The 15,643-nt window shown below is 48.7% G+C and overlaps 1 protein-coding gene across 9 annotated transcripts; it reads right to left on the minus strand.

Annotated features, from left to right (window-relative positions):
- Positions 1-389: 389 nt before the first annotated feature.
- Positions 390-8,546, minus strand: ZNF672 (zinc finger protein 672). Of its 9 annotated transcripts, XM_078067690.1 has the most exons (5): positions 7,891-8,546; positions 5,048-5,170; positions 4,232-4,334; positions 3,566-3,615; positions 390-2,836 (listed from the first exon to the last, which is right to left on the minus strand). In XM_078067690.1, the coding sequence occupies exon 5, from the start codon at positions 2,728-2,730 to the stop codon at positions 1,354-1,356; it is 1,377 nt and encodes a 458-aa protein (XP_077923816.1). In that variant the 5' UTR covers positions 2,731-2,836; positions 3,566-3,615; positions 4,232-4,334; positions 5,048-5,170; positions 7,891-8,546; the 3' UTR covers positions 390-1,353. The 9 variants fall into 9 exon arrangements, 8 of the variants coding, with proteins under 8 accessions (XP_077923816.1, XP_077923814.1, XP_077923818.1 ...); XM_078067688.1 differs by lacking the exon at positions 3,566-3,615 and having other exon boundaries at positions 390-2,973; XM_078067692.1 differs by lacking the exon at positions 3,566-3,615 and having other exon boundaries at positions 5,119-5,170; positions 7,891-8,545.
- Positions 8,547-15,643: the final 7,097 nt, after the last annotated feature.

Consider the following 15,643-nt stretch of genomic DNA (forward strand, 5'->3'; position numbering starts at 1 on the left):
GCCCCTACCTCAAGGACCCAGCTTTCTTTCCCAGTTTGCTTTGGCACTTTGCAGTCCTCTTCTGCGGACTGTCCTACCTATTCTTGCACTCAAGAAGGGCAGGCTGTGACATATGGGGAGCGCTGGGTCATTCCAGAGGGATTAGCTGGAACAGGAATGGAGGTATGTGAGCCTGAGCCACATTCGTACTCTGCATTGACCAAGAGAACCAAATGTATAGGCTTGAAGAGTCTTGCCTCCCAGTGCAAAATCAAGGGGGCTGTACATGCAAGATCACTGAGCTACCTTGGGAGGGGACCTCTTAGAGCCTCAAAAGGGCCTGACTCTTGGATCACTCCTCAAGTCTGCAAAGACAGCAGCCTCCGGTTTGACAAAGGAGGCTCTTGGCGTCTGGAACCCAAACAAACAAGCTTTATTTCACCAGTCATAAGCAAAAAAATCGCTGGCCAATTTCAGATTTTCTGCCCTGCACTATTGACTCTGTGGAGCTCCATTTCCTCATGGCTCCAAGCTTGATTTGGAAATAACATTCTGATGCTCCACTTGGCAATACTCTGCTTTATAGACCCCATGTGGTCTCAGTCTAGGTCCCGAAGTTAATGCCCCCCCCCCCGCCCCAACTGGAGAATATTGCCCTGAGAGGCACTTTGATCTGGGCACCATCAGGTCTGTCCATGGGACAGGTGGGTGCTTTGCTGAGGGCTCCTGCCCAGCTTCACTCTGGGTGGGCCTTCCCTGCCAGGGAGCAGGCCGGTTGCTTCTGGCATGATGTCTTTCACTGAAATGAGCTGTCCCATGATCTCTCTGCCTACAAATTTCCCAATATCCCTGAACCCAGGGAGAAAGCAGCAGAGACTCCAGTAGAACCAAGGGGCAAGAAGACCACAGGCGGCTGGTTGTCCCTGTGGCCACATCTGTGATCATTACCTGAAGATGCAGGACAACCAAAGTACGCGGGAAGGAGAGCTAGAGGAGACTCAGGCTGGAAAGGGGGATGGGACGAGAGAAGATAGAACACAGGTCGGAAAACAGGAGAACCTCTGAGGGCACAGCAGCAGCAAGGGGCACACACCAACACCTGGGCTCTCCTCCCTGTCTAGGGGTCTCCCTGACTCCCTGCACCGACACCCCAGGGGGAGGGCAGGGAGGACGGCGGACAGGAAGAGCTGACCAGGGCAGGAGATGTAGGGGCGCGGCAGCAGTCCAGGTGACGGGCTACCGTCGGAGATGTGGAAAGGCGACCGACAGCCACGCTGTCCACACGGACCTCCGTCCGCGAGGTGCCCGCCATCCCCGGGCAGCGTATCCGTACTTGCCTAGCCCGCTACAGACAAGCTGCTCGGCAAGTGTCCCTCAACTAGGACACAGAGAGTCCGGCTTCTCCCGTCCTGCCTGCCCAGCAAAGATGAGCGCAGCCCCCGCCGTGGCCTGGGCGGCCTGGGCGGCGGCCCGAGCGCGCGTGTGCGCCCGCTGGTGCTGCGACAGCGAGCGGCTGTGGCTGAAGCACTTGCCGCACTCGGCGCACTGCGCCGGCCGCTCGCCCAGGTGAGTCTTGCGGTGCAGCGCCAGCTTGGAGCCCACGCCGAAGGCCTTGCCGCACTCGGGGCACTTGTGGGGCTTGAGCCCGGCGTGGTTGCGCCGGTGCACGTTGAGGTTGGACACGCACGTGAAGCGGCGGCCGCACAGCTCGCAGCGGTAGGGCTTCTCGCCCGTGTGCGTGCGCCGGTGCTTGGTGAGGTCGGAGCGGTCGCTGAAGCGGCGGCCGCACTCGGCGCACGGGAAGGGCCTCTCGCCGGTGTGAATGCGCTGGTGCACCACCAGGTCGGAGCGCTGCCCGAAGCCCTTGCCACACGTGGCGCACGCGTGCGGCCGCGCTCCCTGGTGGCTGCGCCGGTGGCGGAGCAGGGTGGAACTCTCGCTGAAGCGGCGGCCGCAGTCCCCGCACGCATAGGGCTTCTCGCCCGTGTGCGTCCGCTGGTGGCGCACCAGCGTGGCGCTCTCCAGGAAGCCCTTTCCGCACTGCGGGCACTTGAAAGGCTTCTCACCCGAGTGCGTCTGCAGGTGTCGTGTCAGCGTGGAGCTCTTGCCGAAGCTCTTCCCGCACACGCCGCACTGGTGCGTACCCGGAGCGCGGGGCTGAGCAGCGGCGGCGTCAGCGGGGCTCCGGGCCGCGTGCACGCGTGCGTGGCTCCGCAGGCCTGCGTCGCTGCGGAAGGCCCGCGGGCACTGTGCGCAGCGGTGCGGTGGCTCGCGGGCCGGGAGGGCGGTCCCCCACCGGTGCGCCCGCGCCTGGTGGAAGCGCAGCGCGCTCTGGCGGAAGGCGCGGGCGCACAGCGGGCAGCGGCGGGGCCGCTCGGGCGGGTGCCGGCGGCGGCGGTGCAGCAGCAGGGCCGAGAGGTGCGGGAAGCTGCGGCCGCACGCGCGGCAGGGGCAGGGGCGGCTGCGCGGCCGGTGCGCGCTCTGGTGCAGGTCCAGGCGGCCGCTGTGGCGGAAGCTCTGGCCGCACTCGCTGCAGATGTAGAGCGTCTGGCCCGCGTGGGCGCGTCGGTGCGCGCGGAGGTCGGCGGCCAGGGCGTAGCGCTCGCCGCAGTCCAGGCAGCGGTAGCGGCTGTCGCCGCCGTGGGCGCGCTCGTGGCGCAGCAGCACCGAACTGTAGCGGAAGCTCTTGCCACACTCAGCGCACACGTAAGGCCTTCCCGCCGCCGCCGCCGCCTCTGACGCGGCGAGCATGGTGAGGGCTAGGCCGGCGGGCGCTCGGGATCCAGGCTGGGGGGTGCCGCTCCCGCGCCGGGCTCTGCCGCCTCAAGCTGCGCGTTGCTCTCAGTTTTCCGCAGGCCTACAAAGGGAGCCGCAGAGGGAAGAAGGGAAGGCCTGGAAAACGGGTCTGCAGCTTCCAGGTTCCTTCTTTTGTGGGGGGGCTCTGCAGCTTCTTCTGGAGTGGTCTGCAGCCAGGTTCACCCTGAGCCCTGAGCCCTACAGGGAGAAGGTCACCCTTCACCCTGAGCCCGACGGTAACGGCTGCAACAGCTACACCTTGGGCAATGGAGAGGCAAGCACAGGGTCCCTGTTTCTTGTAACCCCCCCAGCTAGGCCATCTCCTGGATTCCATTCTCCAAGAGGAGGCAAAGCCATAAACTCCTAGAAATATTGGCCGGGGGGAGGGGGGGGGGTCCTCGTGCCACCAGGAAGGGCAGGAGGGATTCAGAGAGGGAGTTTGCTTCCAAAACTCTGCTTGGCAGGGGATGAGGAGTACCCAGCCTGTTTTCTGTCCTTAGATCAGAGGTCTTGGCCTGGAGATGCACTAGGCAACACCCAGGAGGGATGGGCAATGAGAAGGCCCCCGGGGCCTAAACCACATCAACACCTTCCTCTGAGGCCCTGGTTTCCTAAGTCACCAACGTGAACCCAGCCAGATCTGAGCTGGAAGGACAAGGAGGGCAATGGGATGAAGCATAAATCTGAACAGAAGCAGCAGTCTGGGCGAAAGTCTCAGAAAGGGCTGGGGCCTGGGCAAGGGAGGGTTATCTGAGACCCCAAAGTATTGCACCTTGGCTTTGGACAGTACCTGATAATCACTCCGCACCAGTACACAGCCTCAAAGTTCCCTGGCTTAGCCTTGAGAAAGCAATTCAGGACCCAGGAAAGGGGCAAAAAGGAACATGAACAATCCACAAAGAATAATATTAAAAGTTAATGGCATTATCCTTAGAAGTGCTTTTCACATTTTCAGGAAACCTGCGGAGAAGGAAGAAGCATTCCTTCCTAATTCTCAGGTCATCCAAGTTCTTTGCAAATATTCTGCAGACTTTTCTCATTGCCCTATCTCCAGGGATCTGAGAACCCAGAGTAGTAGAGAAGCCCCTTTATGGGAATGGGATCTGATCTGCTATCCTCTTTATCTCAAATGTTATCCCTGAATCCTCTTGACAAGTTGGTCCAGGTAAGGGTCTGGGAGCAGGATCAGCCTTTCTGTATAGAACCTCCTGTGGGCCTCATCACTGACTACTCTCCTCAAGGCTAATGGACTGGTCCCAGCTAAATTCAGTGGAGATTAGATATAGTTGCTAAGAGTTATAGGCTGTGTCACTCAACAGGTCAGGGAGAGGGAGCAAACAAAATGGTCAGCAGTAGTTTTCTTATTGGTAGATGGAAACATCATAAATACCCAGAGCTCTGGTTAAAACACCCCATAAATGGGATCCATTGAAAAAAAGCCTTGAAAGCCACAAACCTTCAGGGGTGGGCTCTGGAGTTTTGCTCCTCTCCACACTGGGCAGGAGTGGCCAATACAGGATGTTCTCTTCTCATGCCTTTGGAGCAGGATGTTCTGTGCCCTGCAGGGATGAAGTGAGAGGGAAAACACGAATTTACATTGAGCAAAGGGGACAGAGGCAGGGAGAGAAAGAAGAGGGGAGTATTTTCTGGAGGAGGGTATTGTTTTAATGGACATTTTCAAATATGAAAAACTAAAGAATAATATCACAAATCACTCCCTCACCTTTAGCATCTATCTACATTTTGCTATTCTGTTTCATCTATCACACTCCTCTCCCACACACTTTCTCTTTCTCCTTTTTTTTTTGGTCTTCAGTATTTTAAATCCCAGACATCTCATTCACAGAGAATGAGTTTAAGCAAAAGCTGCAAGCAGGGGCAGGAGCCCCTCTGCAGACCTGAAAGCAGTCTTTAGAGAGAATCTCTCAGTTCTTCCAGAGGGAACTTTCAGCTCAGATACTTGGGCTGTCTATTCTGGGTTGTCAGTTCAAAAGAATGTTTGCTCTCATGTGAGTCAAACCTTCCCTCAGGACTCAATGTTTGATCCAAATGCCAAAGAGAGCAATGCACATGCTGGTGAGGGTTCCACCTCACGTGAGGGACTCCAGGGACCATGGCACCTCTTAGGCCAGGTTTCTGGGAACCCACCCCTTGCCTCCCAGGGCACAGGCCCAAGGAAGGTGAGACAGATGCACAAACACAAACATGCATACGTAAATGGCATATAAGCAAAGATACAATTTCTCCCCATTACAGATGCGGTGAGACAGACCCTGATCTAGGGGGCAGGTTTGGTAACTGAGTGCCAGAGTACACCCCTCAAGTCTCTCTTCTGCACCTCACCGCATGCTGGAGTTTGCCCTGGAAGCATAGGGGTCTATGCCTGGGAGGAAATCTGAAAGAAAAAAAATAATAAAATATTACTGTAAAAAAAAAAAAAAAGGAATAATTTCTAGACTATCCTAACCACTTTCCCAATTGAGAGTTTTCAAGTTGTTATACTACCAAGTTCATTTTAAGTAAAAAAGTAAGTACAGGAGGAAAAAAAAAATAAGTACAGGAGGGCTTGGAAAGAGGGAAGGAGGTAATTATGTGTGAGTTGGTGAAAAGTCTTAATCATTCAATACTTTAAAATATTTTAGAAAAAAATAGTACTTTTCAAGCATTTAATACTTACAAATATTTACAAATACTATATATGTAATTAAAAACAGGTACTAAGTAAGATAAGCTAATGAAAAATTAACATTCATAATTGATTAAAAATAAACTTCTGAGTTTTATATATCACTTTATTTTTGTTTCTTAATAAAGATATTGCAGGTATTTCATACCACATCTAACCATATCTAACATATTACAGATCAAGAGTATGGTAATTGATCAGGATTTAGTACATTAACTAACAATCTAACATGAGAGCAGTTTAGTTCTTTTTCTTCTGAGTTGTGTCCTTCAGTTAGTACAAAGATTTTCTTCCCTGGTTATCTGTTCTGCCAGGCCAGTACTTCTGGGGCAGGATGAAGAGACAAGTGATCATCGTGCAATTCCTCCATCGTGAAGCCAGAGCTGGGTAAAAGTGGTGCAGGAGTGGGGCTGAGGGCTGTCCCAGATGCACTGTGCACGACAGTGGCCCTGAGTCATACGTGACTGAGCGCTTGACATGTGGCTGGTCCAAACTGAGGTATGCTGGAAGGGTCAAATACACTCCTAATTTCAAAGATTTAGTATGAAAAAAAGAACGCAAAACATCTCATTAATAATGTTTAATGTTGATTATATGTTGAAATGGTAGTATTTTGGATATATTGCGTTAAATGAAATGTATTATTCAAATTAATTGCCTACTTTGGGGCCTTTCCATTTATAGTTCCACCTGTAAAGTCCCTTCCCCTCTTCTTTCGGGGCTCTGCTCCAATAACCCCCTCCTCAGAGAAGCTCTGCTGAGCACCTTCCCACCCCACAGCCCCATCCCCTTACTTGGCTTTATTCTGAATAATCAATGGAAGTAACAGGGAATAGTAGTCCCATCCATTCTAGGAAGGCTTCAGCCCCTTTTCTAGGTAAGGATGGAGTGTGGAATCTAGAACACCAGAATGGCTACTCCTGACCTAACAGAAACAAGATCCAGTACTTCAAAAGAAGTTGCCCGTTTCAGCTTCAGAGCTAGGCTGGCATGTGTAAAGAACTGCTGGAAATAGGAATGACAGCTGCTTTCATCCCAGATGCCCAAGCCTGATCATGATCCAAGTACACTCTTTTGGAAGTTTCGCCTTCACAAAGATTTTCCTGTGAACTGGGAAGTGTGGAGAAGATAGGGATGTTGGCAGGGAGAGAACATATGTAGTAGGATAGTTTATTCTCTATGTTCCTTTGACACGTGGGCAAAACTGCAACCCAAAGGGGGCAGAGCACCCCAGAACTGGGATGTGGGAAGGGACAACACATGGTGTTTTGCACCTTCCCTGGGCCTAGCAAGACGTTGGGCACACAGAGGGCACTCAATGCTTTTTAAAAATGATGTATTAATCTGGAATACAATTCTTTCAAATGTTAGGTTACTGGAGGAGGAGGCCCCTCTCTCCAGTCATCTTATCCTCCATAGCTTTATCTACTGCATATACTGCAAATACTCTGCTTTGGTTTATTGAAATGGAACTGTAACATCCGCACGGGAAGCACGGAGGCAAGTGTCCAAATTCTGGTTCTTCCATTACTAGCTGTGTGACCTTGGACAGGGGACGTCAGGTATCTGGCACTCCTGCCTGGGAAAACTCAGTAAAGGAAGCTATTACGACGTTTCATATGAAAAGAAAGTTAGAATATGTGTAAGTCTGAGAACTGTGGTTGCTGAATCTTTAGGTTTTACCCTCTTCAGGACAGTTCCTCTGAAGAGGGATCCCGAATACAGGGTCTGACTCCTACCTCTACCTTAAGGATCCTAAACGTTCTGCAAAATTTTTAAGTCCTTCCCCGACCCCCAAAGAACCCTTCTTCACATGATTAGAGCAGCGTGGGCATTCTGTAGCCCCACGCCACACCCCGGGAGCTCCCGGAGTAATCAGGGAGCCTGGTTACTCGGTTTAAGGCTTGTTACCTGGTACTGAACGGGAAAGGGCGCACACCTGAGTAGGTCGCAGCGCAGCCAATCCCGGCGCCTCAGTCAACTGTCGTCACGAGTTGCTAGGCAGATTCTCCTTGGGCGCAACTTCCCACCCGCGGTCCCACCCCAGCTCCTCGCCCTTGGCGCCAGCACACCAAAAACGTGGTGAGCAGTCGGAGCCGATTAACGCCGACGGAGCCTGACGCTGCCCTTTTTAAGCCGTCTTAGCCCGCCGATGTCTGCGTCGTGGGGCCGCCGGCCCCGAAGGTCACCGGGGGAAGCCGGGGGAGGACAGGCAGAGGGCAAGGCCCGGGAGGAGCAGGCCGCCCGGCGGCCGCGAGCGTGAACCGACCAATCGCACGTTCCGCCGTGCCTCCGCGTCACTTGTCGCCGGGGCGGCGCTCCCGACAGCGGCAGACGCTAGCCGCCAGGAGCGGAGGGGAGAAGACGGGCGACAGTTGGGGATCGCTGCCCCGCGCCCACCTTGCCCTCCCAGCCCTCAGTCCCCTCACCGGTCGCCGACTGGCTCCTTGTACGCCGCGCGGTTCCCACTCAGCTGGCTCGCCGACCCCCGCCTCCCGGACTTCGGGACTAGGGCGTTGAAGGGAGGAAGGGGCTGGCGGAGCGCGCGGCCGCCGAGTGGGGGGAGCTGGGAGGCGCCTCGGGATAGGGAGGCCCGCTGCAGGCCCGCTCTCCCCGGCTGGCCAGTGGTCGGCCTCCTGCGGGCCGCGTCACCGGTTGCTGGGATGACTAGACGGCGTCGTAACTGCCCCCGACTGTTCAGCGCCGCCAGCCCCGGCCCGAAACGCGGCGAGGGGGCAGGGCTAGCCCTGGGAGCCAGGAACCGCCTCCCGCTCTGGCAAGGCTCCGCCTTCTTCCCGTGCTGAACCCGTCTCTGCCTTCTCTTTGGTCCGCCGCCCGCCCCCGGCCGGTCCCGCCCAATCAGGGGAAAGGGCGCTGCGCTCGGTCTCAGGAGGCTGTGGCGGAGTTCCGCGTGCCCGGCGTAGTCGTCCCGCTGCGCGCGCGCGCCCGCGGGGACGCGGACGCTAGTTCTCGCCGCCGCTGCCGCCGCCTCCCGGCTAACGGGGTCCTGGCGTGGAGCGACCGCGGGGGCCACCCTCCCAAATCGTCCCAGCAGTAAGTTAGTGAGGCCACACTTGGGACCCAATACCGCGCTTAATCCTCCCCACAGCTCTGCCAAGGAGGTTCTCGCAAATGAATGACCCGCGCAAGGGCGCGCTGCCAGGGTTGGGGATGCTCCTGGTCTGCTTTCCAGCCGCCTCTTCAAGAGCTGCTAGGCAGAGCTCCTTGTCCAAACGTTGAGACTTCGGTGTCTTCCACTGAGAGGTGGAAGTGCAGTTGGGAGCATAACAGCCCCTTCTTCAAGGCTGCGGATCACCCAGAACAGACTCTCAAGGATGGCTCTCAGGATCATTCTTCACCTGCTCTGATCTTCCTTTGGAGAACACTTAGTACCGCTCATCCTGCTACACATCCAGAGCTTCTGTCCCTCTGCTCTGCTCAGGAGCCCCTTAAATCACTGTGCATTTAGACTCCTCATGCCCTAGCCCCTGGTTCAGCCTGGAATGCTCTTCTGCGTTTAATTCCAACCATTCTTAAAAGTTTAGTCAAATGCCATCTCCATTAACCTATGCTGGAATGCCGCTTTCCACCCTCAGTCGTGGGTGTGCATCCATGCACACAACCTCTGCGTGTTGGTATAGTCCGATGGCGGCTGCCACCTCTGCAGTAAAAGGACAGGCCTTGTCTTACTCGTAAGCGGTGCCCCGAAGCCGGAGCACTGCACATCACAGCTGCTCAATGAGTGTTTGCTGACTCACACGTGACAGTATTGTGTAGGGAGTACAGGGATGGCAGCAGCCGGCAAGGAAGCAAAAAACGGACACAGGATGCAGGCCGGGGGTTGATGAGGGCCTGAACCAGGAAGGGGTGGAGGTGGGAGAGGTAGAAAAGGAAAATGTGCTTACTGCAAAGTGCCGTATGCAGATAAGGTAATGTTATGCAGAAGGTGACTAGTTAAGAATAATTACAAAGCCTTTCAGGCCTGAGAAACGGATTAATTAGGACATTTCCTGGACTCACTGTTCAGCACTGATGACATGTGTTTACGGGACACTGACACAGTTGGCCAATTTCGAGGAGTGACTGGGATAGTGGTAAATACATTACATAATCGAAGGGGCTGGGGATATTTAACCTGCAAAAGAGAAACATGTTCATGACTGTACACAGAATTTGACAAACTGTCATATGAAAGAGGTCTGGATTAGACACCTTTCTTTTGTGTAGCTACAGAGGAAAGAACTCAAGGGAGAGAAAATGCAGGGGGGTGGATTTTTCTTTCCTGTGGGAGTCATGACAGAGGGGGATAACAATCAGAACAGGAATACTGAGTTTAGTGAAAGAAAGAAGGTCAAGATGAAGTTATGTGTATATCTGTCAACTTGAAAATATCTGACCCAGATCGTTGCCTTTCAGTACAAAATTTGTTGTCCTTACAGGCCACAAGAAGCATAAGACACCGTCTGTATTTACAATCATTTATTTTTTTTAAATTTTATTTTATTATGTTAGTCAGCATACAGTACATCATTAGTTTTTGATGTAGTGTTCCATGATTCATTGTTTGTGTATAACACCCAGTGCTCCATGCAGTACGTGCCCTCTTTAATACCCATCACTGGGCTAACAAATCCCCCCTCCCCCCTAAAACCCTCAGTTTGTTTCTCAGAGTCCATCGTCTTTCATGGTCCGTCTCCCTCTCCGATTTCCCTCCCTTCATTTTTCCTTCCTTCTCCTAATGTCCTCCATGCTATTCCTTATGTTCCACAAATAAGTGAAACCATATGATCATTGACTTTCTCTGCTTGACTTATTTCACTTAGCATAATCTCCCCCAGTCCCATCCATGTGGATGTAAAAGTTGGGTATTCATCCTTTCTGATGGCTGAGTAATATTCCATTGTATATATGGACCACATCTTCTTTATCCATTCATCTCTTGAAGGGCATCTCGGCTCTTTCCATAGTTTGGCTATTGCGGACATTGCCGCTATGAACACTGGGGTGCATATGGCCCTTTTAAAAAAAGATTTATTTGAGAGAGAGAGAGAGCACACCTGTAGAGGGAGAGAATCCCAAGCACACTCTGCCTTGAACACAGAGCCTAACATGGGGCTCGATACCAGACCCCTGAGATCACGACCTGAGCTGAAACCAAGACTGAGCCACACAGGCACCCCAAGACAGGGTGAGGTTTTGGATCCCATGTGAGGAAATGGTCAGTGCCCAATGCTTGCATAAGTCCACTAATGCCATGGCAACATCAGTCCATTGGGTTTGACCAGAGGACACTGTTGGTGGTTTAAGAGAGAGACAGAAAAGGGGAGTAAAAGTACTGAATATTTATTCATTGTGGGCATGTGGCACATAGTACATGCTTTACATTGCAGTTGAGGGGAAAATGAAAGGTAAGTAAGCAGAGTTAAGGGTATAGACCACTATTTCAATCCATTATTTGAAATGTGAGCCTGATCAAATAAAATTTGGAAGGCTTGCTGTTACAGTGTTATAAAGACCGAGAACAGTTTCAGTTTCATTTAGTTCCTGTATTACTAAATACAATGTTTCTATTCTTCAAGTATTCCAATTTCAGTCCCATTTGTAATAAAAACATTGGCCTCTAGAACATGATAGCTCCTATTGCTTCCCAAATAACTCCACAGATGTCAACTGACAGTTTTCCAATAGTAGAAAGAGCCAAGTACAGAAAAGTGAAATCTAACAATCTAGAATGAGAACAGGAAAGAATAGACAACAAACTTCTGAATTGCAGATTTTATTTTTTTAAGCAATGAGGATTTTTATTAATTTCAAGTTGCAAACATATTGTAAAGCCAAATCAAAATGGTTTTCAGAATATAAGGAAAAAACTACTTACAAATTGCATCAATAACACACAATGATGTGACATGGAGGATTAAATGTGTTTTAAATATATTTTTTCAAGTTTTTTATTTAAATTCCAGTTAACATATAGTGTAATATTGGTTTCAGGAGTAGAATTTAGTGATTCATCACTTACATATAATACCCAGTGCTTGTCATTACAAGTGCCTTCCTTAATACCCAACATCCATTCAGCCCCCCGCCCCCATCCCTCCATCATCAGTTTGTTCTCTATAGTTGAGTCTCTTATGGTTTGTTTCCCTGTCTCTTTTTTTTCTCCTTCCCCTTGTTCATCTGTTTTGTTTCTTAAATTCCACGAGTGAAATCATATGGTATTTGTCTTTCTGTAACTGACTTGTTTCACTTAGCATCATACACTCTAGTTCCATCCTTCTCATTGCAAATGGCAAGATTTCATTCCTTCTGATGGCTGAGTAAGATTCTATTTTGTGTGTGTGTACACCACATCTTCTTTATCCATTCATCAGTTGATGGACATTTGGGCTTTTTCCATATTTTGGTTATTGTGGATAGTGCTGCTATAAAGATTGGGGGTGCATGTGCCCCTTTGAGTCTGTGTTTTTATATCCTTTGGGTAAATACCTAGTAGTGCAATTGCTGGGTCATAGGGTAGCTCTATTTTTAACTTTTTGAGGAACCTCCATACTGTTTTCCAGAGCAGCTGTACCAATTTGCAGTATAAGAGGGTTCCCCTTTCTCTGCATCCTTGTCAACATCTGTTGTTTCCTGTGTTGTCAGTTTGAGCCATTCTGACAGGTGTGAAATGATATCTCATCATGGTTTTGATTTGTATTTCCCTGATGATTAGTGTTGTTGAGCATCTTCTCATGTGCCTGTTAGCCATCTGGATGTCTTTGGAAAAATGTCTAGTCATGTATTCTGCCCATTTCTTAACTGGATTATTTGGTTTTGGGGTATTGAGTTTGTTAAGTTCTTTCTAGATTTTGGATCCTAACGCTTTATCAGATATGTCATTTGTTTCTTTACTGTTTCCTTCACTGTGCAGAAGCTTTTTATCTTGGTGAAGTCCTGATAGTCCATTTTTGCTTTTGTTTTCCTTGCCTCAAGAGACATGTCTAGTAAGAAGTTGTGGGGGTGCCTGGGTGGCTCAATTAAGCGTCTGCCTTTGGCTCAGGTCATGATTTCAGGATCCTGGGATCAAGCCCCACATCGGGCTCCCTGCTCGCAGAAAACCTGCTTCTCGCTCTCTTCCCTGCTTCTGCTCTCTCACACTATCTCTGTTTCTCTCTCTCTCAAATAAATAAAATCTTAAAAAAAAATAGTAAGAAGTTGCTATGGCTCAGGTCAAAGAAATTGCTGCCTATGTTCTCTAGGATTCTGATGTTTCCTCATTTAAATCTTTCATCCATTTTGGATTTATTTTTGTGTAAGAAAGTGGTCCAGTTTTCCCAACACCATTTGTTGAAGAGGTTGTCTTTTTTCCATTGGATATTGTTTTCTGCTTTGTCTAAGATTAGTTGACCATACAGTTGTGGGTCCATTTCTGGGTTTTCTATTCTGTTGCATTGATCTATGTGTGTGTTTTTGTGCTAGTACTATAATTTCTTGACGACTACAGCTTTATAATATAGCTTGAAGTCTGGAATGGCCATGCATTCAGCTTTGCTTTCCTTTTTCAAGATTGCTTTGGTATTTGGGGTGTTTTCTGGTTTCATACAAATTTTAGGATTGTTTGTTCTAGCTGTGTGAAAAATGCTGGTAGTATTTTGAGAGGGATTGCTTTAAATGTGTAGTTTGCTTTGGGTAGTAGAGACTAAATGTCTTTTAATTTAAACAGCACTCAGAGGGATGTAAACCATAGGAGAGTCTTAACTATAGAGAACAAACTGAGGGTTGATGGAGTGGAGGGGGGCTGGGGATGGACTAAATGAATGATGGGTATTAAGGAGGGCCCTTGTGTTGAGTACTTGGTGTTTATATGTAAGTGATGAACCACTGAATTCTACTCCTGAAACCAGTATTAGAGTCTATTTGAGCTAACTAGAATTTAAATACAAAATTGAAAAATAGAAACAGCACTCTTAATAGGAAATGATTGGAAGTTGTGCAGCTTAAATTCTGCAGCCAACTTAAAGTCTCGGGCACTGATTCAATCAAAGACTGCTACTTATTTTTACATTTACGTAGGTAAACTAATTGTGGAAAGCTCTAGTAAACGATACAGACGAACTGGATAAACTTGGTGTAGCACAAAACTAGAATATTTGTTGAGGGATAAAGATCACCTACGTTTAAAATACAAGCTTTTTCCTAATCTTTAATGATGTCTTAGTCCTTAGTGATGAAATTTTAGTCTTTTTTTTTTCTCACCCCCTGAAATTTCTTAGTCCTTAATGCTTTTATTTTTTTTTAAGTTATGCCAAACACATGTAAAAGTGCTCAACATCACTCAGCATTAGGGAAATACAAATCTAAACCACAATGATACCACCTCACACCAGCCAGAATGGCTAAAATTAACAATTCAGCAAACAACAGATGTTGATGAGGATGTGGAGAAAGGGGAACCCTCTTACACTGTTGGTGGGAATGCAAACTGGTGCAGCCACTCTGGAAAATGGTATGGAGGTTCTTTAAAAGTTAAAAATAGAGCTACCCTATGACCAAGCAATTGCACTACTAGGTATTTATCCAAAGGATACATAGTGTTTCAAGGGGGCACATGCACCCCAATATTTATAGCAGCAGTGTTGACTGTAGCTAAAATATGGGCCCAGATGTCCATCGACAGATGAATGGATAAAGATGTGGTCTATATACACAGTGGAATATTACTTAGCCATCAAAAAGGAATGAAATCTTGCCATTTGCAACAACATGGATGGAACTAGAGGGTATTATGCTAAGCGAGATAAGGCAGTCCGAGAAAGACAAATAGCATATGATTTCACTCATGTGAAATTTAAGAAACAAAACAGATGAACATAGGGGAAGGGAAGGAAAAATAAAATAAGATGAAAATAGGGAGGCAACCCATAAGAGATGCTGAACTCTAGGAAACAAACAGGGTTGCTGGAGGGTGGGGGGGGGGAAGGGGTAACTGGGTGATGGGCATTAAGGAGGGCACTTGAGGTAATGAGCACTGGGTGTTATATGCAACTGATGAATCACTAAATTCTACCCTTGAAACTATTAATACAGTATATGTTAAATTGAACTTAAATAAATTAAAAAAGTTACGTCAGATAAAAATTATATTCAAAACTCATATGTAGGAATCACTGGTTCACAAAATAAGGTTTGGGAAATGAGCTTAAAATTATGAGGCATAACTTTTAGGGGAAAATTAAAGGAAAATACATGATAAGGATAAAATCAGGTTTTATGACTGAAACCACTTGCAGTCGTGTAAATAATACTAGTATCACATGCAAACTTGTAGCATCTTTAGAAAATCCTTTGATTTTGGTTCCTTTCACAGATTTTGAGGCATTTAAAATTTAAGTAGGTACATTTAAACTTAACATGTTGCTAAAAATATTTTATTATTATTATTTTTTAAGATTTTATTTATCTGACAGAGACAGAGAGAGAAAGCACAAGCAGGGGGAGCAGCAGGGGGAGAGGGAGAAGCAGATTCCCCGCTGAGTGGGGAGCCTGACGTGGGGCTTGATCCCAGGACCCTGGGATCATGACCTGAGCTGCAGGCAGATGCTTAACTGACTGAGCCACCCAGGCGCCCCTAAAAATATTTTAAATAATGTTAAATACTTTTCTGTGTAAAGCTTAATTGAGGCAGTATATTATTGTGCCTAAGGGCCTGGACTGTCTGAGTTCAAAAGACTGGTGCCATGACTTACCAGCAGTATGATCTTGGGCAAGTTATTTAACCTCTAGTCCTTATATTTTCTCAATTTAAAAATGGAGGTACAGGGGCGCCTGGGTGGCTCAGTCGTTAAGTGTCTGCCTTCGGCTCAGGTCATGATCCCAGCGTCCTGGGATTGAGCCCCGCATCGGGCTCCCTGCTCAGCGGGAAGCCTGCTTCTCCCTCTCCCACTACCCCTGCTTGTGCTCCCTCTCTGGCTGTGTCTCCATCAAATAAATAAATAAAATCTTTTTTTTTTTTTTTAAAAAAAGGAGGTACAATATGCTTCAGTTAGTTGTCATGAGGAACAAGGATATAAACCCACTCAGAACAGTACCTGGTAGAGGGTTAACACTGCATGTGTGGTGGCTGTTTTTATTATTTAATGAGATGACAAGCTAAGGGAAAAATTATTTATTTCTCAAACACTCAGCAGGTTTAACAAGGGT

The sequence above is a fragment of the Halichoerus grypus genome, chromosome 2 (assembly GCF_964656455.1).
Source record: "Halichoerus grypus chromosome 2, mHalGry1.hap1.1, whole genome shotgun sequence".
NCBI classification, from domain to species: domain Eukaryota; kingdom Metazoa; phylum Chordata; class Mammalia; order Carnivora; family Phocidae; genus Halichoerus; species Halichoerus grypus.

Bases quoted from the DNA above. Each gene is read 5' to 3' on its own strand.
- ZNF672 (XM_078067688.1), bottom strand. From the start codon at position 2,730: ATGCTCGCCGCGTCAGAGGCGGCGGCGGCGGCGGGAAGGCCTTACGTG.